The sequence below is a fragment of the Pristiophorus japonicus genome, chromosome 3 (genome assembly GCF_044704955.1).
Source record: "Pristiophorus japonicus isolate sPriJap1 chromosome 3, sPriJap1.hap1, whole genome shotgun sequence".
Taxonomy (NCBI): domain Eukaryota; kingdom Metazoa; phylum Chordata; class Chondrichthyes; family Pristiophoridae; genus Pristiophorus; species Pristiophorus japonicus.
In genome coordinates, this window is record NC_091979.1 from 168,624,879 (window position 1) to 168,651,949 (window position 27,071).

Here is a 27,071-nt window from a genome sequence, read left to right on the forward strand (position 1 = left end):
AGGTGGTGGGGTAAGGGATGTAGTCTGTGGGTATCGGGGAAAGGGGAAACATAGGTGAAAGCAATGGGGACTTTACCCTCGCAAAGAAAACAATAATTAACATTCTGTAATGGTGCAGAAAAACATTGTCAGTATTTAGAGAAGAAAATGCCTCTACATTTAAGACAGTCCTAAACAGCTTTTCTTTCTTAAAGATGACAGAACAGTTGCTGCTGACATAGTCTTTCTAGTGGATGCCTCCTGGAGCATCGGTCAGGAAAATTTCCAATATGTGCGAGAGTTTCTGTTCAGGGTTATAAAGGCTTTTGATATTGGAGAAAACAGATTTCGTTTTGGCCTGGTGCAGTACAGCGAAAAGCCACGAGCAGAGTTCCATTTAAACACATATTTTACGAAGCAGGACATCCTATTTCATATATGGAACATGTCTTATAAGGGGGGAGGCACAAAAACTGGACTAGCACTAGAGTATCTAATCAAGGAGCAGCTCACTAATGCCACCGGGAGTAGAGCGGAACAAGGAGTGCCACAGATTATTATAGTGTTAACAGACGGACGCTCTCAGGATGATGTAATCCCCCCGTCTGCTTCCCTTAAGTCAGCCGATGCCATAATTTTTGCTATTGGAGTTCAGCAAGCGGTTGAATGGGAATTAAAGGAGATTGCGAGTGCACCTCACGAGAGGTTTGTTTACCGCCTCGATGACTTTGCCGCACTCGAGGGCATTGTAAACGACTTAGTGGGAAGTGTGCATACGGCTGCAGCGCACCCACTATCTGATGGGATAATAAAAGACACTACAGGTAAACGGTTAGCTGGTAACACTGCTACTTTGCTTACGCTGCTCAATTTATGAGATTTGTTTTAAATGAAAAGAAAAAGCTGCCCCTGATGGTTCAGTTGGTAAGCATGCAATTATTTAAAAAGCTGAGCCATACACACCAGGAAGGACCCAGGTTTGATCCCCTGGTCTGTGCTGAGTTAGCTGATCTCAGCCAGGGAAGCAACAGAGGCACTGCGATTGGTCTTAGTGCCCCGGGCTAGGGAGGGGAGTAAAATCAGCCAGGGTTCCTTCTCCTGATAGCTAACCAGTAACTCCTGTTGAAAAGTGCGCATGTGTGGACAGAATCGGACTTGGCTGTGATGCCTTCCGTGCCTGCCATCAGCCGATATCTGGACTCACACTTGAAGATGGCCACTTACGCAAGGTACCAGAGGCTTACCTTCAGCAGTGGAATGGTAGCTCAGCATGGAGTCAACGCTTTCAGGAAAGGAGGGAAGCGAAATTGGAGGGGGAAGACAAATAAAATAGGGCTTCAATATGCATTTAAATATTGAAAGTCCTGTCTCTAGGTGAATTTGGTTCTAAAGTTAAAGTAATGAGCAAAGAGCAGACCCCACTTTAGAATTTATGTTCTACTAACATCACTGCCCCTCATATCACTGTTTGTGTTTTTAATTAAATGCCCATTATGCATCTATATCAGTGCCTTGCTACAAGTTAATAACGTATCACAACTAAAATGCACTGTCATCATCAGAGCCCAGGGAAACAGGGAGATATTTTCACGGTTGCCATGATAGTACTGTGCAAATGGCTTGCAGTTATTCAGAAAAAGTGACCAGACATCCAAAATATTATTGTTATTTTCAAGAAGCACATTTGGAATCTAGACGGGGGTCTTATGAAGGGACTTTGTCTAGAATTATAAGTATTGATCAGCAGAATTTTGGCAGAGTAACAGTACAGAGTGGTAAGAAGAAGAATACTTAAAATTAAGTTGGGAAAAGTAGGACCAGATGGCATAAATGTCAGCTAGTGAGATTGGTTTCAAAACATATTAGGAAGAACTTTGACTAAGGAGTATTAAAGGCTTGGAATAATCTCCCAGGTGGAGTTATAAAGAGAAAGAAATAGGGATGTTCTAAATAAAGCTAGATTACCAGATGTAAAAATTAAGGGACCAGAGGGATGAGCTTCCATGGGTTGAATGGACTTTTCTAATCCTTGACTTTTGTTATGTTTTTAATTTCATAGTTTTGATTTGTCACGTGGAGAGTTTTAATGTGGAAAGTTAATTCAAGGGATGGGAAAATTGTGTGGAGGTCAGGTACTACCAAAGAGAGAGAAGAAAATTGGGAGCTGAGGTCCCTTCTCTTCCTTGGTCACACCTTCAAAATTGTTTCACAGATTTTAATATCAAAGAAAACGGGTTTAATTTTGGGCTGGTACACCATCACAACAGTTACAGGCAGCCTGAGAGTTGCTTGTGACATCAAATGTTCTGTCTGCAACAGAGGTGCAAACAAGTATTTTTTTGTAGATTTCCTGTCAGTCACTCTGAGGATTAAGATGCATTGAATGCACCCTAGACTTAAGATGTCAGAATGGGCGCACTGGTTAATGCAGTGGTGCCCTGATACATTGTGCCACATGGAAGGTTGCTGTGTTAAACACTTCAAGTACCTGACCTTGGCATTGCTCTTATATAGGAGGCACCAAGTGGAGCTCAGGAACTTTCCTCTGACAGATGAAAGAAATGACAGAGCAAGTCACTCTGTACCAATCTTGCATACTTTCAAGTGATTGACTCAAAACTGGCATTAACAAAGGACTAATTGAGGGTTATCTGCTCAGACATGGTGGGAAGGACACCTAAATAAGAGACATTAAAATGACAAAGAATTGTTGAGGATATATCAAAAATGGAAAAGAATGAAGTTTAGATAGTCTTTAAATAATAATGGTGATAATTTAATTCCAGAATCTAATCTTATGAAAAATGGTGAAGCACAATATCTTTGGAACCAACCAGAGTGCCAGGAAATCCTTTGTCTTCTCAGTGCTTGTCCTATCTGTTCACTTGTGTTGCTATTAACATCCAAGAGCTTTGCTTCCACCATCATTTAGCTGTGTGCACTCCATGTACTTTTACACACCTGCTTGTGTTGTACGAAAGGCTGTGACACGATGCACAATGTTAATCACAAAGGTTTTAACTTATTCTGCATTCTTTGATTTAAAATAAAATGAACGTATGGTGACATATGGACGAGATTCACTGAAACAAGGTGGGAATTGGACCCAGGTTGAAGTCCTGTTTTACTCCGTCCTGATCACAGCTGCATTAAGCAGGGAGAAGCCAGAATAAGGCTGTGGCATTTCTCAACGGAGTGGAGAGGGAAAATTGGAGGGAAGAGCCACATCTATGTGGACCATGGTAGCTACTTATAGGAGGAATTGATGGCAGTGGATAGAGGGTAAAAAATAAAGTAGAAACTTTACCTCCAAAAAATAAAGAGAAAAAAAAGTTAATTGTATGCTGAAAGAACCAGGACCTTGGTTGGGCAAATGAAGCCTGAGCTCTCAATGTTCCTGTAGAGATTTCTGTGTATGTGTATGTTTTACCACAGTGTGTTTTCTCCATCTGAACTTTCTGTAGTTGGCACATATCTTCTAATTCTTTAGGTAGTTTGCAATGCTGCTCCTTACCAAATAGGGATTCTGGATTAATGTCTCAATTGAAACCCTGGCCAACTCTTCTCTCTCATCAAACAGCACATGCCGTTGCAGGAGGCTGGATAGCACAGTAGGTTAGCATAGTATTCTTTCATCTCTGAAATTTGTTTTGAATCCAGATACAAATGATTGATTGAATGTCTCCTATTTTCTGCCAGTTGTATGGGCCCTCAACCCAGTAACCAAAAGCATTTGCATCCATAGCGAAAACTATAACTTAAAAATCTATATGAATTGGTATCTATCATAAAGAAGGCTTAAAATGGGCAGTGCAACAATTGTTAAAATTCACACGGGTAGTTTTGGCTGTTCTACATAGTTTGCCTGAATCTAATCTATGCAGTAGCTGACCTAAGAGTGCCAGATACCATAATACAGGCACCAGGTGGTAAAAGTGGAAATGTGTTCCATTCCCCAGCAATAATATACTTCAGTATGATGTAAAGGATTCAGATTTAGTTTTAACTTATTTTCAACCAATTAATGATACAAAGTACCTATAAGTCATTGGGCTGAGGTGGGAGTGAATGTTTTTAAATGTGGAGAATTTATTAAAATATTAATAGTGTTTACTGAAGGAGTTTTCACATGTTTCTGGTATGTTTGAAGCAGTTCACAGAATGTGCTGTCCTGTAATTAAGAACGTCCCAAACAAATGTTCTCAAATTACCTATTTAATTTTATTGCAGTAATCTGTTTGCTAACAACTTTCAAATTTAATTCACAAAGTTCAAGAGGGAGATTACACACTGTAGTTAATGAGAGGCTTCTGCTTACCCAGTGCAGTTCTAAGATCAGGAAGTTTGAGTTTGGGTCTATGCTGGTCTCGATCTGGTAGCAGTTGGGGAGCTACAAGTGCCCATGGGTTAGGGAGGAGAATAAAAATATCAACCAGAGTTCCCACAGCTGATTGGTATCCAGTGATCCATCCTGAAAAACTGCACGTTGTGGATAATGGATAAAGACAAGGATGGGCTGGTTATGAGAGCCCCTATTGGCAACCATCTTGCCAATACTTGCTGCCTAGGCTCACATATGATAAATGGTCACTTGAGGAACAGGCTCGAGGGGCTGAATGCCCTACTCCTGTTCCTATGTTCCTACTTGGGTGAGGTACTGGAAGTGTACCAAAGCTTGTGGAACAATATAAATCAGTGCCTTCAGGAGAGGAGGGGGAAATAAGGGAGAAAATAGGAAAATTAGCTTGCAGCTTCAACAGAGATGACTTCTGGGCCATAAACAAGGACACTGTGACTTTAGTGAATTGGTATGCTGTGCTTTCCTCTCTACCTCGCTCTGAATGTTACTATACAGTGTTGTCACTAGAGTTATTTAGTGCATTGGTACCAATGAACTATAGAAAAAATTGCACTTGAGCCAATACATTGTAATGCTACGCTAATACACTTCTTGTGTGATACCCTTAATTTATCATGTGAAACTGTTCCCACCACTGCCAGCAACAATGACAGACATGTAACCACAGATACTGCACACATTGGCCACCATGTTCACCTACATAACAGTGACTGCATTTCAATAGTAATCCATTGGCTATGATGAACTTTGAGAGGTCATTAGGACTTGAAAGATACTATAAAATGCAATTTACTTTTTCTTGCTTCCTCTGAATAATGTTGATATGTTCTCTACCCACACAATACACATTTGGAAAGATGCAAACTATTAATTATTTATCTACAGAAAGACTATTCATTATTAACCTACTATGTCATCCTCGACTCCAAGGGACCTCCTAAGAGAAGATTTACCTACAATGCAGCGCCATGAAATATTCACAGTCATATTATATGTATTAGTCAACTCCTAGTGACAACACTGGCTTGACTGAGAGGTGAAATTAGTCTGAGTCAATCTTGTGTGATGGGCATTCCTAACACTCAGCTCTAACCAAGTCAGATGATCAGCAAGGTACCAGTGAATACTTTCAAAAGCATTTGCCCTGTTAGTGTCAGACATCTGTAAATATAGATTCTCGCAACTATAAAGTTAAAACGATTAGAAAGGCTGTAGTTGAAGGGCGTTTTCCTGTTCAAACCTTTTTTTATGAAAAATAAAAGTTATGAAGAATCATTATCAGCTTCAACATCCTCACGTTTTTGTGATGATTATTTATGGAGTATTATCTCTGTTTAAACATTGGGTGCTGTTGACATCATTGAGGGAAGTGGTTAAGTACAACAGCATGAGGGAGTTAAGCTAACAAGTAGAACTGAAATGAGATCACCTCATGGACTCTGCTTTAATGATTATCTTGTTTTCTGAAATAAAATATACTGACTGCATCACCCAATAATGTATGCTGGTTATATCACCACATAACATACCCTGACTGTATCATTATATTTTGAACATCGTGTCACTTTACAATGTACACTATGTCAATATATAATGTATGCTATAGTGCTTAGAATGCAGTCCATGACACCTGAAGCGCAGAGGCCTCAGGCCCACTCTGACATGTGTACAGCACCTCATAATAAAGATCCCCAGCATTGTCAGCACTTACAGCCTTCACATATAATGTGCACAAGGCTCATTAAGGTCCCAATTGTAAATTAGAGGCAACCCCCATAATGTACACTTACTGTGCCATTTCCTTGCAATGAGCTCTGCATTATCAATTGATAAAATTGAAGTCATTATATCACACTTATTTATCCTTCAGGCAAAATATTATTATGATAATGGCTGCTGGCAACAAAAGGCTCCTTGAGATGTGAAGTACTGGTGATTGGAATGATTCTCCACATTTGGTACTTGACGATAAGGTTTACAATGGCGTACTTCTGTCATGGACTCTTGCACACGGGAATATGTTGGGTGTACTCCCTATGATTTTTAAAATCCATAATAGATGCCGAATTGTGGGGAGCACATCCATAAATTCATAATCTCCTCTTCCAGCAGGATTGCGCATTTGGCAATTGTACCTTCAAGTGTCAACATCAAGTCCAGGCCCAATATAGCATGAGTTTGAGCCAGAGTTCAGCATCATCTACACCGCCCCATCGTGCACTGTCAGTTCAGATATAATATTAATTAATTTTCAAAGCAGGAATTTGTGCATCACCTTTAGAAATTGGTGCGCAGCAGATGGAGCAATGTTTGGACACTTGTAATATGGGGTGGGGTCCTAATTAGTATAATATTTGAGGCCTAGATGAAGCTCCCTCTACATCGCCCCTTTTAGCTTTCAGTTTGGAGATTACACAAATTAGATGAAGAATAAAGCACATATTTTACTGTCCCATCAAGCTAGCAGGGCTAGCATAGGTTAAATGCAGTTGAAAGGCATGGGTGCTAATACACTGTGCCAACTTTCTCCCTGCTGCCGGCAACACTTCATTCACCAGAAGGGAGTAAAGGATTATGGGGAGTGAGCAGGGAAGTGAAGCTGAGCCGAAGATCAGATGAGCCATGATCTTATTAAATGACAGAGCAGGCTCAAGGGGCCAAATGACCTACTCCTACTCCTATTTCTTATGTTCTAAGCCTGAGGCCTAATATGCTCTTACTGCAAATAATCTATTTGCCTATATAGTCGGCCAGTGCATAGAGCTCAACGAGCCTGCACTCACTACCATGATTCTGTGCTCCCAGGAGGGAACTGTGCTTGTAGGGAGCATGGATTGGAGAATCGGACCTACAGTGTTGCAGCCCTGTCTCTGATCCACTGATCATGGGTCATGGAATTAATTGTACTGTTCGCAAGGCTCATCTAGGCTTCAAATATTATACTAATTAGGACCCCTCCCCATATTACAAGTGTTCAAGCATTGCCCCATCTGCTGAGCACCAATTTCTAAAGGTGATGCACAAATTACTGCTTTGGAAATTTTACAATTCTAGTCTGGGGAGGGGGCCACAGGGCCACACTTACTTGCACACCCACATTTTAAGAACCCCCTACCACCCTCCCCCTTCCCCCACCCAAATGCCCAATTCTTTCTCGAGGACTTTGCGCCCATGGCATTAGAAAAATAAATAACAGCACGGCAAGAGCGGCCAGCAGCTCATCACTGGCTACAAGTCCCCCAGCCCAGTGGTGTTTCCAGCATATCAACCACTCTGAACATAGGAACACGATCAGGTCATTCAGCCTCTCGAGTCTGATCAGTGATTCTATTGGATCATGGCTGATCAGAACCTCAACTCCATTTACCTGCCTTAGCTCCATGTCCCTTTGATACCCGTACCTAACAAATATCTACCAATCTCAGTGGCACTGTACATTCACAGAAATATGTATCTGCCTGGACTCACATTTCATGTGCGGTCAGCTCACTGAAGTGCAGGGGCTACACTGTTACAGCATTATCCATCCCTGTATTTCAAAATGCTTGAATCGAGGCAATGAGTGGTTTTAAGTATGAAAACAAGCAGCTTATCAATGGAGGCCAAAAATAACTGAGAGGATAATATAACTGTGCTGAAAGCTTAGAAAGAAGACTTCTATTTATATAGTGCCTTTCACAACCACCAGATGTCTCAAAGTACTTTTAGAGTGGTCACTGTTGTAATGTGGGAAATGCAGCAGCCAATTTTTACACAGCAAGCTCCCACAAACAGCAATGTGATAATGGCCAGATAATCTGTTTTGGTGATGTTGATTGAGAGATAAATATTGGGCAGGACACCAGAGATAACTCCCCTGCTCTTCTTTGAAATAGTGTCATGGGATCTTTTACGTCCACACGAGAAGGCAGATGGGGCCTTAAGTTAAGCTGTCATCCGAAAGGCAGCACCTCCGACAGTGCAGCACTCCCTCAGCACTGCACTGGAGTGTCAGCCTAGATTTATGTGCTCAAGTCCTGGAGTGAGATTTGAACCCATAAACTTCTAACTCAGAGGCAAGTGTGCTACTCACTGAGCCACAGATGACACTGAAACATGATCACTGCAAAATCTAATCATGCCCCTTTACTAAAGGGCTGATCATAAAGAGCTATGACTGAATTTTGCAACAATTTGTCCAGCTCCCTCTCAGTAAGTGTTTCCAGGCAGAACCCTATTAATCCAGCTCCCTCATTCACTTGGACCGAGTAACTTGTTTCGGACAGTTTCCTCCAATGATGTCATCTGGATATACAATTGAAAAAAAAGTCACCAACAAAGATAAAAGCAATAGAAAAAGAAAATACAAAAGCAAAATACTGCGGATGCTGGAATCTGAAATAAAAACAGAAAATGCTGGAAATCTCAGCGGGTCAGGCAGCATCTGTGGTGGGAAAATAACTTACTAGGTGTTGAAAATAATTATGCTTCTTTACAACTGTTTTATTTTTTGAATTGCCACCTACAAGGAGATTTTTTTTTTAAATTCAGCCTCTCAAATGGAGGGCTGCATTTTCAACCAACGTTTCGTGGGAAACAGGGGCTGGGATTTTGATCATTTTTCGAATTAGTGCCTTGATTTGTACGTTTGGGTTCTTTCCCCATGTCTGAGTGCGCTGACTGGAATTTTTTTTAAATTGAAATATTAAAAAAAAATCATTTTTAAACTTAACCCATGTATTAAAATATAGCGCAAACTAAACCAAAATAAAGATAAATTGCACGAATCAACAAAATTCTAGCCCAGCAGTGATGCTGCAAGTGTTTAAAATGGTCAAAGGATGCAGAATGGAGTGTAAAATCCCAGACTGGCAGACACCGCTTCACTTTAATGTTTTGTTCACTGAGATGTGTTTGACAATGAGTTTTTGCAGAGTGAGATCTTGTTATCGCTCAGCTGTTAATCCTTTGCATGGAGGTCACCTGTTTTTAACATGTTCACCTTTTGCATTTATCTTTCTCTTTAAAGCGCAAGAATCGGCTGACCTAATTTTCTTAATTGATGGATCAGTCAACGTTGGAAGCAGCAATTTTCAATATATACGTGATTTTATCGTAAATTTCATCGACAATCTCGAGATCGGCCCTGACCGAGTTCAAATCGGTGTGGTACAATACAGCGATGAGCCCAACACCGAGTTCTATTTAAACACATACCCCACGAAAACATTGGTTCTGGATGCTGTGAAACGACTTCAACCGAAGGGCGGAGATGAAATTAATACTGGCGCGGCCGTGCAGTACCTAGTCGACAATCACTTTATTGAGTCAGCCGGCAGCAGGGCATCAGAAAGGGTTCCACAGGCAGTAGTGATTATCATTTCTAGTGAGTCCAGTGATGATATAAATCAGGCAGAACTATTACTAAAGCAAGGTAGTATATACTCATTTTTGATTGGAGGCAGAGATGCCGACACGAATGAGCTCGTACAGCTTGCAACCGACATTTCCTTTACTGCCGTGGTCTCGGAATTCCGCGATATTGCTAACTTGCAGCAGCAGTTTTTACCATTGGTCGCGGCAGTGGCCCGGAGGGAAATAATTCTTGAGCCCCCGGTTATCAGTGAAGGTACGTATGATCCGAATTTAGTCCCGACTCTTTGCCACCTTATTGTCGACTTGAAGATTATTAATGATAACATAAATGACCAAACGGAATTGTTACAAAAACGTACCAGAGTTGGAAGAGCTCGATGCTCATTTAAATTCTCAACTTCTGTCTGAAAATTACCGGAGTTTCAACAGGTGGGTAAATGATGAAGGAAGTGTGGAACGACAGTGTGGTAACCAAGGTTGGAAATATTGGTATGGTAAGATGTAAGGTGGTGGTGGGGAGGTTCGTATGGAGCCTATTCAGGCCAACAGCTTAGACTTGTTGGCCTAAATAGCCTTAATCTGTGCTGTAAATACTATTGGTTCAGGTAAAATATGGTATCTGCAAGGTATCGGGGAGTGGAAATCAAAGTCCTTTTTTGTGCCATTGTTTCAAATTCAGCACTGAGCATGTATCCATCATTCTCCAAGGCTGCTGCTTCACTGAAGTTTAGACGTTTCGTTCTACATTCTCCCATCTCGCAATCAAGGGCGTCAATGGGACATTGATTTCTTATCATTCTCCAGCGCTTACACTCAGGCATCCCAGGCACCTTCGAGAGAGAGGGCTATTGTCTTTGTTATTTCCATTATCTTTCTTTCCATTATCAGTCAGTCTTTCAAGTAATCAGAATTCAGCCACCATTTTTGTTGCTTCAGAAGAAATATACCAGGTAGTCCTTTTCTACAGTTTCCAAACATTATAGGTGTGATTGCCTCAGAGAATTGTTTACTGAAAACAAAGCAATTTTATCTGTTACCCCAGGACTTTTCAAATCATTTTGTTTCCTCTGTTTCTTTCTGGTTTCGCCATCACCTCGGCTATGGGAGGGTGAAACAATCCAATCTTCTCGAGGGAATGCTACCAGTTCCAATTCCACAAAGTGAATTTTCACAGGTAGCTTTGGTCCAGATTTTCTGATTCAGCATTCCTGACACACATTAGGATGTAAGCTGAGGCATTTTGCAATCCCAACCCAAGCCTAATTATTAAAGCTAATGGTCACAAGGCTGCAGGTGTGGCATTTCCTGATATGGATGCAGGGGACACTGAAATGGAAAACATGGGTCTCTGTGGAAGCTTGCAAGCAGTTAGAAATGTTTTTGGCTTGGATGGCAGGCACCATGTATTAACAGGCGCAGAGGCCGATGGCCTCCAATGTGACTGAGACAATAGTGTGTCTAAATGGCCAGTGCAAAACTGCACATAAGACTCATTAAGGCCCTGAAAAAGGTTACATTAGGATACTTCCCCATAATGCAACTGGAGGCCTTGAGCAGCGCTTCCACTGCAGAGTGAAGAACCCAGCTAAAAAAATGTAAGTTCAGAAATTGGATGCATAGCACCCATTTTACAGGTTTAAAAAAAACAAGCGCTGAAAAGTCCAGTATGGTGTGAGGAGTGCGTGTGTGTGCTCATTCCACACTGCACACCTATAGTTGTCCAGGGCGACCTGTCTGAAATGGTTGTTGAGCCCATTGCCAATGCAAATGGGGGTCCCTAATGGCTATTTCAGGCTCCTTCCTGAATGGTTGGTGTTTGAGCACCGCATGCTCCATGGCAAGTGTAGAGGTGGGTAAGAGGATTTTTAGGACCAGAATGTGGTTCGCACCCAGAAGCAAACGGGAGCCAATGTGCAAGAAGACCATGCAAAATTGGTCCACTTGTGTCATCAGGGCGCAGCTGGCATCACCAATTAAGCCCCACGAGGCAGTATGCTGGTCACTCAGAACATGAAGATAGGTGGGGGACACTGGTACCAGAACAATGGTGAGTCTGGAATGGTTGGGTGGGAGGAGGGTAAGTAGTGGCTGGCAGCTGCTCGCTGTTTTAATGTGGAGCTACAAGGAGCACTCCAGCCCCCTTCTGGCTTTTGTTACTGATCTGATCCATTCTTGTATTCTAGGACCAATTTAGATTCTTGAATGAATGACTTTCAAGTTTGTGATCTGATGACATCATAGATTGCTTGACAACACTGGAATTTTATCTTGCTCAAGTTGTCCATCTATGTTTACTGCATAGCAATTAAGTGATCCTTGGTGGTCACAATATCATTGTTGAATATTCTAGACAAAAAAAATCTGTATCTGCATGTTCTTGCCTTTGTAAAGTTTTCAAAATTAAATTAACTTCTTATAATTGTTTTACAGTTCCAGACAGGAGGAGGGACATAGTATTTCTGATCGATGGCAGTGTGGGAAATACAGAGTTTTTGCGAATCCGTGAATTTATCTTAAAAATAATTAACAGATTTCAAATTGGATCTGATTCTGTGCAAGTTGCAGTGGTACAGTACGATGAAAATCCAGTAACTGAGATTTACTTAAATACCCACACAATCAAAAGTGAATTACAAAAAATTGTGAAACGACTGCGATCGAGAGGTGGAAGCTCAGCTAAGACTGGGGCTGCACTGGACTATGTCTTTAAGAACCATTTTATCAAATCTGCAGGAAGTAGAAGAGAGGAAGGTGTTCCCCAAATTCTGGTGCTTGTCACTGACAAACCATCAGCAGATAGTATTCGCCTACCTGCATTTGAATTAAAGCAAGCTGCCATAATGACCTTTGCTATTGGAGTTGGTGCTGTAAATCAAACAGAGATGCAGGAGATTGCATTTAGCCCCTCTTTGGTACTTGAGGTACCCAATTTCCAGAGCCTGATCCAAAGGCATAAAGATGTGCAAGTAATATTATCCACACTAGGTACTCCAACAGTGATTACTGAAACGCCAACAGTTATCATCACCGCAGGTACCAGAATTTTGTGCATGTCCTTTGTTCCACTATCACTACGTTTATAGTCCTATTAATATTGATGTAAAATATTTTAATTCATGGCTCTTAAGGTGAAACTGAGCCCACAAAACTGGTTTGATTTGAATGTACTGAGTTTAGTCAGGCTAGATGGTAAAGGTCGTTGCAACAGGCTTAGGGAGATGGAAAGAAAAATCTTGGCAGATGTCCAATCCAGCTCACTATCCAGTCTGCCTTGATGAAAAGTGTACATCTAAATCATAGAATGATACAGCACAGAAGGGGGGACATTCAGACCATTAAGCCTGTGCTTGCTCTTTTGAAAGAGCTATCCAATTTGTCTCACTCCACTGCTCTTTCCCCATCATCATCATAGGCAGTCCCTCAAAATCGAGGAAGACTTGCTTCCACTCTAAAAGTGAGTTCTCAGGTGACTGTACAGTCCAATGCGGGAATTACAATCTCTGTCACAGGTGGATGGGGAGCCTGGTTTGCCGCACGCTCCTTCCGCTGTCTACGCTTGATTTCCGCATGCTCTTGACAAGACTCAAGGTGCTCAACGCCCTCCCGGATGCTCTTCCTTCTCTTTGGGTGGTCTTGGGCCAGGGATTCCCAGGTGCTGGTGGGGATGTTGCACTTTATCAAGGAGGCTTTGAGGATGTCCTTGAAATGTTTCCTCTGCCCACCTGGGGCTTGCTTGCTGTGTCGGAGCTCCGAGTAGAGTGCTTGCTTAGGGAGAGTCTCGTGTCGGGCATGCGGATGATATGGCTCACCCAATGGAAGTGTCCCATAAGCAACACTTCTATTTCAAAACTCTCACCCTTGTTTTCAAATACCTCCATGGCCTCGCCTCTCCTCCCTATCTGTAATCTCCTTCAGCCCCACAACACCCCCCACCCCCACCGAGATATCTGTGCTCCTCTAATTCTGCCCTCTTGAACATCTCTGATTGTAATCGATCAACCATTGGTGGCCGTGCTTCCTGTTGCCTCGACCCTAAGCTCTGGAACTCCCTGCCTAAATCTTTCTGTGCCTCTACCTCTTTCCTCCTTCAAGATGCTCATTAAAATCTACCTCTTTGACCAAGCTTTTGGTCACCTGCCCTAATTTTTCTTTATGTGGCTCGGTGTCAAATTTTTTGTCTCATCATACTCCTGTGAAGCGCCTTGGGATGTTTCATTGCATTAAAGGTGCTATATAAATACAAGTTGTTGTAGTCCTGCAAATTATTATTGAATCTGGTTCCACCACCCTTTCAGGCAGTGCATTCCAGATCTTCATTAATCGCTGTTTAAAAAGTAAAATGTTCTCTCATGTTGCCTCTGGTACTTTTGCAAATTTTAATTAAACCTGTGACCTCTGATTACCAACCCTTCTGCCACAAGAAACAATTTCTTCTTATTTGTTCTATCAAAACCCTTCATGATTTACACACTCTATTACATCTCCCCTTAACCTTCTCTGCTCTAAGGAGAACAATTCCAATTTCTCTAGTCGCTCCACATAACTGAAGTCTTTCATTCCTGATACCATTCTAAAAATGTCCACTGCCCCCTCAAAGGCTTTTACATCCTTCCTAAAGTGTATGACCACCTGAAGTCTGTTACTGGAATATGTTGCTGGAGTTGAAATTCAATGTTGTTTCCTTTCCCTTGCTGGCTCTCCGAGGGGGGAAAAAAACAAGGGAACACAATAGGATACCAGTGGAAGGACCACTTGGCACCTTCCACATTTGAAATCTTATGTTTATAGTTCCTCACATAGTGAACACAAGATATAAATATAAGATAGTCATAAATCCAAAAGAGAATTCAGGAGCAATGTATTTACCCAGAGAGTGGTTATGTGGAACTCACAACCACAAGGAGCATTTGGGGCAAATAATATAAATGCATTTAAGGGGAAGCTAGATATAAACACGAGGGAGAAAGGAATAGAAGAATATGTTGATGGGGTTAGGTGAAGGGTGGGAGGAGGCTCATGTGGACCAGTTGGGCTGAATGGTTTGTTTCTGTGTTGCACATCATGCTGTAACATTCCTGGTGTTAGCCCTTGTGCGAGCCAATGCTTAGGATGCTGGATCTCAACAAAAAAGACGATAATTATCTGATGATGCCTGTGTCTTTAAAAGAGGGAATAAAAAAAGCTGATTTTACAAAATTGCACTCGTGGCAGAGATATTTTCCTCTCTCATTTCTGTCAATTCATTTTAATCGATGGAAAATGACGGGTGGCCTGCCCATGGCTTCTCCGTACGAGTTCCCGGTGAATGACAGTTGCCACCGGAAGCACAGTTTCATAAAATCAACCCTCAAATCTTCTTCAATGCAAGATATTTTTGTTGCCAAGTAATATAGTGCTACCTTCCAGTGAGAATTGAGATCTCCCAGGTGTTGGTCGATTTCTAATGATTTTGTATGATCTACTGTGGATTACACTGTCTTCTTTTCCAGTTGTAACAGAAGTAGTGAACAAGAGAGACATTGTGTTACTGATTGATGGATCAGTTAATGTTGGGAAAGCATATTTCCCTGCCCTACGTGACTTCATCAGAAGCATAATTGAAACGCTCAACATTGGAAGAGACCGAGTACAAGTAGCTGTGGCACAGTACAGCAATGATGTAACAACTGAGATCTATCTAAACAGTTATTCAAGCAAAGCTGAACTTGTGTCGCATGTAAACGGGCTCAGGTTGAAAGGTGGCGGGGCCCTTAACACTGGTGCTGCATTGGACTATGTTCTTAAAAACGTATTCACCAAAGCTACAGGAAGTAGGATAGAAGATGGCATTCCACAGATGTTGCTGCTTGTTACAGCTGGAAAGTCTGAAGATGATGTTAAATCAGCTGCAGAAGCCCTGGCACGAGGAGGCATTCTCACCATTGTTGTTGGAGTCAATAAAGCAGAAGCAGCTGAGCTACGGAGTGTTGCATTCAGTGAAAATTTGGCTTATCAAGTAAATGACTTTAATGCCCTGGATGGTATCCGGGACACGGTGATGTTATCTATCAGGACACTGGTTCATGGAGGAGTCACTGAAATACTTCCAGGTATTTGGTTTTCACATCTTGTCCTATTATACATTTTTTGTAAAACAATCATTCAGGATGCTAGCTGATCTCTGTTGGCATTGCTCACAGGTACTGGAGTACTTGACCTGCCAATTTAAGACCATTTCTCAAACAATACCTGTGGAATCCAGTTCATTATAAACTACTAATAAAATCCTGGGATTATTTGGAAAATATTGTAAATTTTCTTGCATATTTCATACTGCATTTCGGGAAGAATCTGGCATTCTTTCTCTTTTTTTTTAAGAGTTTTGTATCTGAAAGAAAGTATGGTGTCTGACAGAAAACACATGTGAGGCAAATGATCTTTTTAATGTATGGTAAGACATAAGCTGCAGTGCTTTATAGGGTCAGGAACATTTACATTATTATGTGAAGGTAGGTGTATGTCCCTTTGAGGCTACACAGTCTAAATATTGAGTTCTTGCTGGGGTCATTTACTGAAGAGATATCCTATTGTATCTTCTATGACACTGTTACTTATAAAGCAAGCAATAAGCTGTTTTACAAGACCAGATCATTAAAGCATGTAACACACAAGTGTGTTTTTCTAATGCTAAAGTGTAGGTGTCTTTCACTATAAGGCTGCAAGATGTAATTACTCTGCATTCTTGAAATCAAGGAGCAGACTCACTTTGGGGGAATTTTAACATAAAGCATAGGTTTAGAACACAGGGATGGTTAAATTGTTAGAAATCGGATTTCTGGCAGTTACAGCAAGGCAAGGACTGCTGCATCCAAGAGGTCCCAACGCCCTTGAGGTATCTGATCACCTTTCCCCGCTCGAATCAACATTTAAGCCGGCCATGAAGCATTTTATTTTTCCCCCGCACACACACTCACTTTCTATTTTCTCGCTTTCTCCCCCCCCCACCCCACCTGGGTCCCACAATGCTGCCAATTTTTCACTGACCCTCACCCCTCCCCTTCCCCATTCTCCGGAGACCGGCACCAGCCGATTCCTCCCTCCCTTCACTGTGCGGCCTAGTGCCGTAGCCCTCTCTTTCCAGTTGGCTGCGGGTGAGAAATGGAGGCCTTTCATGCAAATCAGGCCCTGCTGTTAGTCAGCAGGCTTGCAGGAAACCTGGCCTCTCATGTTTTCCAACTTCCTCGGAGACCCTCTCCGCCCCTCCACACCGCCCGCCAACCCACCTTCCTCTTTAAAATCATGATTGTTGATGTCAGTTAGAGGTTACAGATATTTTAAACTCTGTGCCAAATTGTTGTTTTCTATTGCTGGGGATGATTCCAATGATTGGTTTTCTTTTTCCTTCTGATGCTATGCTGGTTTATGATCACAGGGATGTTATCAACAAACTGTGATGGAGAAAGTGCTGCATTAAGTAAGCGTAACACTTAAAGTAAGGGCTACTATATCCGGGCGACCATATTTTCTAAACCGAACCCGGGGACACTCCTGTGTGGGAGCACAGTAAGGTATCCAGGATGGAAAATGTGGGTTGTGCAGCGACAAAACATTTTTGGATGCCTATATTTTAACAGTTGCACATGCACACTACAAATTACCACAGATTATTGAAGCGCATTCAGACACTGTTTATAAATAAACCAATAATACTGATCCGAAACGCCAGTTTTTGGTACGTGCTGTCTACACTATTGCAGGCTCTTGCGGACACCTGTCCTTTTGCTTCTGCTGTGCTCGAGTGTCACTGACCTTTTTGCTTTAAAAAAATAAACACATCATACATTAACGGAATCATTGCGCCTAACCATCGACCGACCGACCAATCTGCTTCTGAATTGCGACCATTTTGAATTGTGTGGAGGGAGGAGATGATGAAATCAGAAGCCCACCAACCCATTGGCTCGTGACTGCCTGCAATTCAAACTGGTGCATCCCGTAGTGAAGGAAGGTGGGGAGATTAAAAATGAGGAATTTGCTTGTCGAGTGAGGCTGGGTCAGGAGTGCAGTTGAACTTGCTGGTGGCACATGCCTGCCCCTCGGCGTTCGATTGACCTGGATGCTAACCAATAAACTAATCGGCACATAGGGTGAGCGTGACTGATGGGGCCCTGGGAAGGAAGTGTGTAATTGAGTTAGAATGAACGATAGTGTATGTAGGTTGTACGTCATATTCCAACATGAGAAATTTAAAGTTAGCGCATTCGGGGATGAGTTTCGTGAACTGGCAACTCTTGCAGGGGCATTGTTTGTCCAGAGACTGTCCCCACAAAACAGGGACATATGGTCACCCTATGCTATATGGAAGACTTTAATACATATTAATATTCTTTATGTTAAAAGTCTTGTGGAATGTGCACACTTCGTGTAGGTGCCACACAAGTCCTGCAACATTTTCCCCATCGCACGTTCCCTGTCGCACATAGTTTATACAAAATAGTATCTTTAATTCTTCATGACCAAGGCAACTGGAGTTCTACGCTCAAGTAAGGAAATAGAGGTGAAGTGAGTTAGAGACTTTCACCCCTCTCCTTTGTCTGCTGACTGTGAGATGAGTTTTGTGAGTCTTAACCAAATCCCTGTTGGCAATGGTCACAGCACAAAATTGTCCTTTTAATTTGGTGTTAAATTTACAATGCTAGTCATAAAGACCATAAAGATGCTTGTAACCCCACTGGAAACCGGGCAGGTCAGCAATTATATACATGCCCTAGACCTGCGAGGCTCTTGCCCTGTGTGATTTCGACCTGCTCTCCTAAGTGGACGGGAAGTACATCTGCCCAATGCCAGAGGTAGCCTTCTTTACATATGCATGTTGGATTCTGATGAAGTCATCGGGACCTGACTGCAATTTCAACTCGCCTGAGCAGGGAAGGCACTGCAGATGTCCTGCCGGGCCAAATTGAGACAGGAGAGAATTGGCCCTAAATGAGTCTGAAAAAGGTAGGTGTTTTTCTTTCTTTTGTGAAGCCAGGAGGAGCAGGATTGCTCTTCCAGATCCCACAAAGAATGCATAGGCCTTCCCTGACCTGTACTCTCCTACTCCGCCCTGGGAGACTAGCATGGATATGGGTTGACAGCGGGTTCCAGACCCACTGTGAATCTTTTCAAATTTGACAGCTGATCCACCTCCGATCCCATTCTCTCAGTGCTGGTAAAATTCTGGCCAACAAGATTAATACAGTGATACCCCAGCTGGGATCAACTCATTCAGCAATATTCAGGGACCAAACCTGGATCTTTTCTGCTTTCTTTCGATTAGGATTTCTAGTTCTTAAAATCATATTTTCATTCATTTATACCTTGACTGAATTTTATTTTTACTTTTAACTTGTAGCTTTTTATGATATTTGTATCATTTTTCAAATGTTGTAGTCGTGAAGAAAGATATCGTCTTCCTAATCGATGACTCTTCTGGAATGGGGCGATCATTTCATCAAGTCCGTGACTTTCTTCTTAAAGTAATTCAGGAGCTCCATATTGGATCTGACCAAGATAAAGTTGCTGTGGTACAATACAGTTCTAACTCGAGAATGGAATTTGGCCTCGATACTTACTTAGCTAAAGATGAGGTTTTGGAAGCAATAAGAAGACTCGTACCGAAATCAGGAAGACCCCTCAACACTGCTGCTGCACTAGACTATGTCACTAAGAATGTCTTCAGTGCATCTGCAGGGAGCAGAAAAGATACTGGAGCTTCACAAATCCTGGTGCTCATCACTGCCGGGAAATCCAGAGATGATGTTGGACAGGCAGCAGAAGCAGCGAAACAGGCTGGTATAGTGCCCATTGCTATCGGAGCCAAGAATGCAGACATATCAGAACTACAACAGATTGTACATGATCCTGCATTTGTTTTAACAATGAAAGACTTCCAAGATCTATCAACCATTCAACAGGAGCTGTTAGCCAAAATGAGAACAATGATTATTTTTGAGGAATCACCTGCAGGTAAAAATTTTTGATAAATTGTATTTTATTCCATTAAATTACTTAAGAAATCAGTCAGAGAAGAAATCTTTCCTGCTCCCTTTGACCTTCGAGTCCTGAACTATGGGACTCATCCTTTCACCTGTTTCTCAATTTAAATAAAAAGTAAACATTTTATAAAGTTGACAAAACAGGTCAATGATACAGAATGTGAAATAGTGGGACACTTTGTTTATCCATGAATAAGTATTAGATATACTGTAAGGGGTGGTTTGCAGGGGGTCAGCTTTCCCTTTTGACCTTATACGAGCGGTTCCGAATCGCTCCCACACCCTTGGATCTAGATACTGGAATTATGAAGGGACTGTGACAGACTTGGACAGACAATCGGTTTCAAGGTAGGAAGCAGGTATGGCTTTATTGTGTTTAAAAAGAAGTAAAAGGCACACCTTTAATAACACACACAGACCAATACACACTGAGGGGTACAACACATTGAATAAAATGTCTAATTACAGCCTATGGGGAAAAGAATACAGCTTAAACTCTAAATGGGGTAAAGAGGAGAATGCAGATACATTTACACAAGTTATCCCAGCCTCCCCCCTCCTAATTCCCCAAACTAACTAAGTTATAGCTCTGAGGGTTCAGGGGCTATGCTCACCAATCCCTTTCGACAGTTGCCGGTGAATCATAGTTTTGGGGTTCGCTGCACTTGGCCTTCTAGGCGAGCCGTACTCCGGACGGAGGAGAGGACTTCGGACTGCGTAGTCTTCAGTTGGGGTGCGTCCGTTGATGCGGTCAGTTGCGTTTTGGATGTATGGGGTAAGTACCCACTTTCTTTGGTTAGGAATAGTTTTAGTTAGTCCTTTTAGGTAATTTCTCACCCGATGGCCATTCAGAAGTAATTGTAGAGTGCAAATAAATGTTGATTCTTCGGTTTTTGCTGAGTTGGTTTTAGTTGGTCGTTTCGCTGGTTGTGGTAGCCCGGGTTTGTCAATTTGGTTGCTGACAACCTTCCATTTCATGGGCCTCGTGCTCAGTCGGTCCTTGACGATTTCTTGTAGGTTCTTTCACGACTCAATTTTTTCACTCCGGCTGCTTGTGTCTGTCTGTGTTCTGTTCGAGTCTGTGTTCTGTTCGAGTCTGTGTTCTGTTCGAGTCTGAGCAAGTTACAGTCTGTGTTCTGCTAGTTTTTCTTGTAAAACTGGGGGATAGATATATCCCAAAAAAGACTCCGTTATCTCCCATCAAATCTCTTGGGTTTGGTTTAAACTGTTCTGTCCATTGATTTTCAAATGTCTCCTTTGTCAGCACATTCTCACACCCTAATCGAGTTACTGCTATCACTGGTTTTGCATTGTTTTAGGATTGTCCAGTTTTTCTGACCATGATTTCCATTGTGCTTGATTGGGTAATTCGATTATCTCTTAGGGGATGAATAGCCTGGGGTCCTTAATACACGAATTTGCTTCAGACGTTGGCTCCACCTCCTGTATTTGGTAACTCTTTTTCGCAGCCAAAATGTTGCAGAATCTTAAAATTGATATGCTCCTTCCCATAGATGTTTAGGGGATCTCAAGCTTCTGTAATTTAGGTCCATTTTGAATTCCCTTTCCTATGAGTCCAAACACTGGGGGGGTCTCCATGAATCATCCCCTTTTATCCCCCGTAGGCTTCGTCTGCCCCTTTAAACTCATTTTAAAAGCCCAGAAAGGGATTCTTCTCCTCTGTAGGGGAAAGGTACCTGGAATCTTTGTGAAATATTGGTAAATTCTACAATACCCAAATTGATTATTACACTGTTAATAAACTAATGATTGTGGTACAGGATTAGAAAAAAAATTTTTTATTTTGGTTATAATTTTGCTTTCCCTTGTGGGAACTATTACAATTCCTCTAGTTTGTCAAGTAATGCCTCACTACTCAATACAAAAATAGAGATATGTGGAAATGGTGCAGTAACAATTCACTTGGGCATTTTTTCAGTATCTCTTGTGTTTCAGAGAGTATGTTAGAGTGGAGTTAATACTGTGGCTGAGAACATAATTCAGGGTAAAGATGGACTAGGAAGGGAAAGTTTGACAATGATTGGACTGAGAAACCACAGCTTGAAATTTGCAATGTTTTTTTTATTCATTCATGGGATGTGGGTGTCGCTGGAAAGACCAGCATTTATTGCCCATCCCTAATTGCCCTTGAGAAGGTGGTGGTGAGCCGCCACCTTGGCCTGCATAGGGCAGTTAAGAGTTAAGTACATTGCTGTGGGTCTGGAGTTGCATATAGGCCAGACCAGGAAAGGATGGCAGATTTCCTTCCCTAAAGGACATTAAAAACCAATCAGGTTTATGACGTCAATCTGGTAGTTTCATGGTCACCATTACTGTTATTGGCTTTTTTCCCCAGATTTATTTAATTAACTGAATTTAAATGCCCCATCTGCCATGGTGGGATTTGAACTCGTGTACTCTGGATCGTTAGTCCAGGCCTTTAGATTACTAGTTCAGAAACATAACCACTATACTACCATATGGCCTGATAGTCTCTGGCCTCTTCTTGAAGACTTGCTCAAAATAGCCCATCTCCACTCCCCCAAATTATGGAACAAGAGGAGAAAGCAAACTAACACAGGAAGGGAAATAAGTCAATAAGAATGACCAGCTAATGCCAAGTACGGGAGTGACCCCTATAAGCAGGATCTCTTGCTTTATTCCCTCCAGCCTCATCAAACCTCAGAGACTGAGGTTTTGCATCGACTCTTTAAACTGGTAAACGGCACAGACATGCCAGCAAATCTAATGAACTGACCTACTGTCTCCCAAAATGTGTAATAGCTTCAAAAAGTGCCTGTCTTCTATAAAGTCTTGAAAAGTTCATCTAAATAGAAAGGGTGGAGAGTGTAGGTCTGAATTGAGACAGCATAGAAGGATATAAAAGAGGGCTAATTTTCCTTTCAGCCCCCATTACTCTCACTCATCATCGCACTCAAAGTTTCTAGGCCCATGCCATTTGCAAGGTGCCAACCTCGTACAGGCACAGATCTTGGCAGGGCTTTGTGTTGGGAACAGGGTTTGAAAGCAGGGGAACAGCTACAGGCCTGCAAGCAAGGCCTACAGTTATGTTGTTGGCCGCTGATACTGGGACGTTCTGGCTTCTACTGGTCCAACGGTTTTGCTGGTATGGGTGGGAATAATCTTACCTGCTACTATCATGGTGTTCTCAGGATCGCTCAGACCATCCAATCTGTGGAGGGTCCTGGTTCAAGCTCCATGACCCAGCTTTTTAAGCATGCCCATCTGTTTGGTAGCATTCAGAGGAAAGTAAGGCAGGAGAGTTGGGAACACCACCTCCTGCATCATTATTACATTAACACTGGGCCTGCACCTGCCCTGACTCTCCCATTTTGATAACTCCTGGAATACCCAGGGCAGCATTGTGGGAGTGAAGACTTGAAAGAGCAAAGGATCTGTACCCCCATTTTCTTTTTGCTGCACATAGGAATTAAACATTACCTAGGGACAATAGAGGAATACCTATTTTATAATCAAAGTTTAAGAGGTATAGAGAGAGAGAGAGAGAGTAGAAACCCTTTTACAAAGTGCAAGTCTGAAGCTTAGGCATGATAGCAAAGCCAGTGCAGAGATGGGATAGGACTGCACGAGTGAGCTCAAAGGCTATATAAAGAGCATGGTGGGACATGCAAAGGTCAGCAGTGAACTCATTAACAAATAATTCTTTCTTAATTTTAATTTTTTGTGTTACATATTCCAAGCATAATATTTGCAGCAAATATTTTACATTAAATATTCTGTTTACATCTCTGTACTTTTATTTTACAAAATAATATGATACCTGTACTTCTTTGTTTATCTTGGAGAGGAGAGATTTTGTGTTCCTAATCGATGGATCTGACCAGGTTGAATCTGCATTTCCTATGATAAAACAATTCATTTCTAGAATCGTCGACAGCTTTGACATTGGAAGAGATAGAGTCTGTGTAGTGCAATACAGTGATGACCCTAGCCCCAACTTCTATTTAAACAGCTATGTAGTGTATGGAAAAAGTGTCAGGCTGAACACGGAGCTCAAAGTAAAGTGTGACCCTAGTCTTTTATTGCAGGTCTCAAGTGCCTCTCCAACCTGTGAAGCCTCCTTAAATACCTGTGCTCCCAAGGGATTATGGGATCTCTTGGGACTCCAGGGAATGAGACTTCTGGTGGCTGTACAGAGTAAATACAAGTATACATATATAACAGCACCCCCCGCCCCCAAAAGTCAACAGTGTAACTATTTACAATGTGAGTCGATCTGGGGCCCTTCTTGCCCTGGTTAATCGTCTCGGTGTGAAAGCTGGTGTTGTTGAATCATTTGTTGGGCCCTCGCTGGGCTGCTGTGCAGCTGGTCTTGCTGGGCTGCCTGGTGTGTTGGGCCCTGCTGGGCTGCTGTGGATGATGGGTTCTGCTTCGTGATCAACTGTGGTGCCAGTTGCCACTAGTGTGTATGTTGGGGGATCAAAAAAGGTAGGGTCCAAGGTGGGTTGCTCAGGATAGTCCGTGAATCTGAGTTTGATTTGGTCCAAGTGTTTCCGGTGAATGAGTCCATTTGAAAGTTTGACCAGAAACACCCTACTCCCCTTTTTGGCCACGACAGTGCCAGGAAGTCACTTGGGACCTTGTCCATAATTTAATACAAATACAGTATCATTGATTTCAATCTCCCATGACACAATTGCGCTATCATGGTATGCACTTTGTTGAAGCCGCCTGCTCTCTACCTGTTCATGTAGATCAGGGTGAACTAACGAGAGCCTTGTCTTAAGTGCTCTTTCCATGAATAGTTCAGCAGGTGGGATTCCAGTGAGTGAGTGGGGTCTCGTGCAGTAGCTAAGCAGGACTTGGGATAGGCGAGTCTGCAGTGAGACTTCAGTTACTCTCTTCAAGCCAAGCACTGCTCTCTCTGCCTGACCATTAGACACTGGTTTAAGGGGCAGATGTGACATGTTTGATCCCATTACGGGTCATGAATTTTTTGAACTCAGCACTGGTAAAACATGGCCCATTGTCGCTCACTAGGACATCAGGTAGGCCGGGTGTGGCAAACGTGGCCCACAGGTTTTCAGTGGTGGCAGCGGACGTGCTAGCCGACATTATCTCACATTCAATCCACTTGGAGTATGCGTCGACAACCACAAGGAACATTTTACCCAAGAATGGGCCTGCATAGTTGACGTGTACCCTAAAGCACAGTTTGGAGGGCCAAGACCATAAAACTAGCGGCGGCTGCCTTGGTGCATTACTTAACTGCGAGCATGTATAACATCCGTGCACGCAGGACTCTAAGTCCGCATCAATACCGGGCCACCACACGTGGAATCTGGCTATCGCTTTCATCATTACGATGCCTGGGTGGGTACTGTGGAAGTCATTGATGGAGGTGTCTCTGCCCTTCCTGGGGACCACTACTCGATTGTCCTACAAAAGGCAGTCTGCCTGTATAGACATTTCATTTTTGCGCCGTTGCAACGGCTTTATCTCTTCCTGCATTTCTACTGGGACATTGGACCAGCTCCCGTGAAGCACACAGCTTTTGACTGGAGATAATGGGCTCAAGTTTTGGGCTGCGCCGAGAAAAAACTTCCAGATTCTACGGCTCCCTGCTGGCCCTCGGCGTGGCGCAGCACGAGCTGTGGGGGGCGGAGCTAGGTCCCTGCGCTGAAAACAGTGCCGGGACCTCTGCACATGGGCGCGCATGTGCAGTAGCTCCAGGCGCCCAAAACTGTGTGGGAGGGGCCCAAAGCACGCAGCCCCTTGCCCTGGCTGAATGGCCTCACTGGGGCTGCGTGAATAAGGCTGCTTCCCATGCCCAGCTCCTGCTTCCTCCTGCTTCCTCCTGACCCGACTCGACTCCTGCTCCCCCGGACCTGACCGGACCCGACCCCCCACCCCGCCCCCCCCATCAACCCGAACCGAACCGAACTCCCTCCCACCACACACCCGACCCGACCCACGCTCCCGACCGCACCTTCCCCCCCCCCCCATCCCGGACTGACCCCAACCTACGCTCCTCCCGACCCGACCCACGCTCCCGACCCCGACCCGACCCAATGCCACCTACCTGTAAATCTGGTGCTGGGGACGGGCCCTGCCCGAAGTCTTGGGCCCGGCCGCTGGGCCCGGCCCGTTCAGCCTCCCCTCCCCTTCTCCTTCCCCACCCCCTTCTCCTTCTCCTTCCCCCCACCCCTTTTCCTTCCACCCCCCCTTCTCCTTCCCCCCCCCCTTCTCCTTCCTTCCCCCCCTTCTCCTTCCTTCCCCCCCTTCTCCTTCCTTCCCCCCTTCTCCTTCCTTCCCCCCTTCTCCTTCCACCCCCCCTTCTCCTTCCACCCCCCCTTCTCCTTCCACACCCCCTTCTCCTTCCACACCCCCTTCTCCTTCCACACCCCCTTCTCCTTCCTTCCCCCCTTCTCCTTCCTTCCCCCCTTCTCCTTCCACCCCCCCTTCTCCTTCTACCCCCCCTTCTCCTTCCACCCCCCTTCTCCTTCCACCCCCCTTCTCCTTCCACACCCCCTTCTCCTTCCACACCCCCTTCTCCTTCCACCCCCCCTTCTCCTTCCACCCCCCCCTTCTCCTTCCACCCCCCCTTCTCCTTCCACCCCCCCTTCTCCTTCCACCCCCCCTTCTCCTTCCACCCCCCCTTCTCCTTCCACCCCCCCTTCTCCTTCCACCCCCCTTCTCCTTCCCCCCCCCTTCTCCTTCTCCTTCCACACCCCTTCTCTTCCACCCCCCCTTCTCCTTCCACCCCCCCTTCTCCTTCCACCCCCCTTCTCCTTCCACCCCCCCCTTCTCCTTCCACCCCCCCTTCTCCTTCCACCCCCCCTTCTCCTTCCACCCCCCCTTCTCCTTCCACCCCCCCTTCTCCTTCCACCCCCCCCTTCTCCTTCCACCCCCCTTCTCCTTCCACCCCCCTTCTCCTTCCACCCCCCCCTTCTCCTTCCACCCCCCCTTCTCCTTCCACCCCCCCTTCTCCTTCCACCCCCCCTTCTCCTTCCACCCCCCCCTTCTCCTTCCACCCCCCCCTTCTCCTTCCACCCCCCCTTCTCCTTCCACCCCCCCCTTCTCCTTCCACCCCCCCCTTCTCCTTCCACCCCCCCCTTCTCCTTCCACCCCCCCTTCTCCTTCCACCCCCCCTTCTCCTTCCACCCCCCCCTTCTCCTTCCACCCCCCCTTCTCCTTCCACCCCCCTTCTCCTTCCACCCCCCCTTCTCCTTCCACCCCCCCTTCTCCTTCCACCCCCCTTCTCCTTCCACCCCCCCTTCTCCTTCCACCTCCCCCTTCTCCTTCCACCCCCCCCTTCTCCTTCCACCCCCCTTCTCCTTCCACCCCCCTTCTCCTTCCACCCCCCCCCTTCTCCTTCC

At 44.0% G+C, this 27,071-nt stretch overlaps 1 protein-coding gene across 2 annotated transcripts in view; it reads left to right on the forward strand.

Annotated features, from left to right (window-relative positions):
- LOC139260007 (collagen alpha-3(VI) chain-like) overlaps positions 1 to 27,071 on the forward strand; it is a 263,220-nt gene that overhangs the window by 53,797 nt on the left and 182,352 nt on the right. The window contains exons 3-7 of one of the 2 annotated variants that reach the window (XM_070876050.1): positions 195 to 803; positions 9,348 to 9,947; positions 12,125 to 12,727; positions 15,184 to 15,783; positions 19,106 to 19,681. In XM_070876050.1, coding sequence (XP_070732151.1) covers positions 195 to 803; positions 9,348 to 9,947; positions 12,125 to 12,727; positions 15,184 to 15,783; positions 19,106 to 19,681 — 2,988 coding nt within the window. The remainder of the gene's footprint in view (positions 1 to 194; positions 804 to 9,347; positions 9,948 to 12,124; positions 12,728 to 15,183; positions 15,784 to 19,105; positions 19,682 to 27,071) is intronic. The other variant, XM_070876051.1, reaches the window with a different exon arrangement.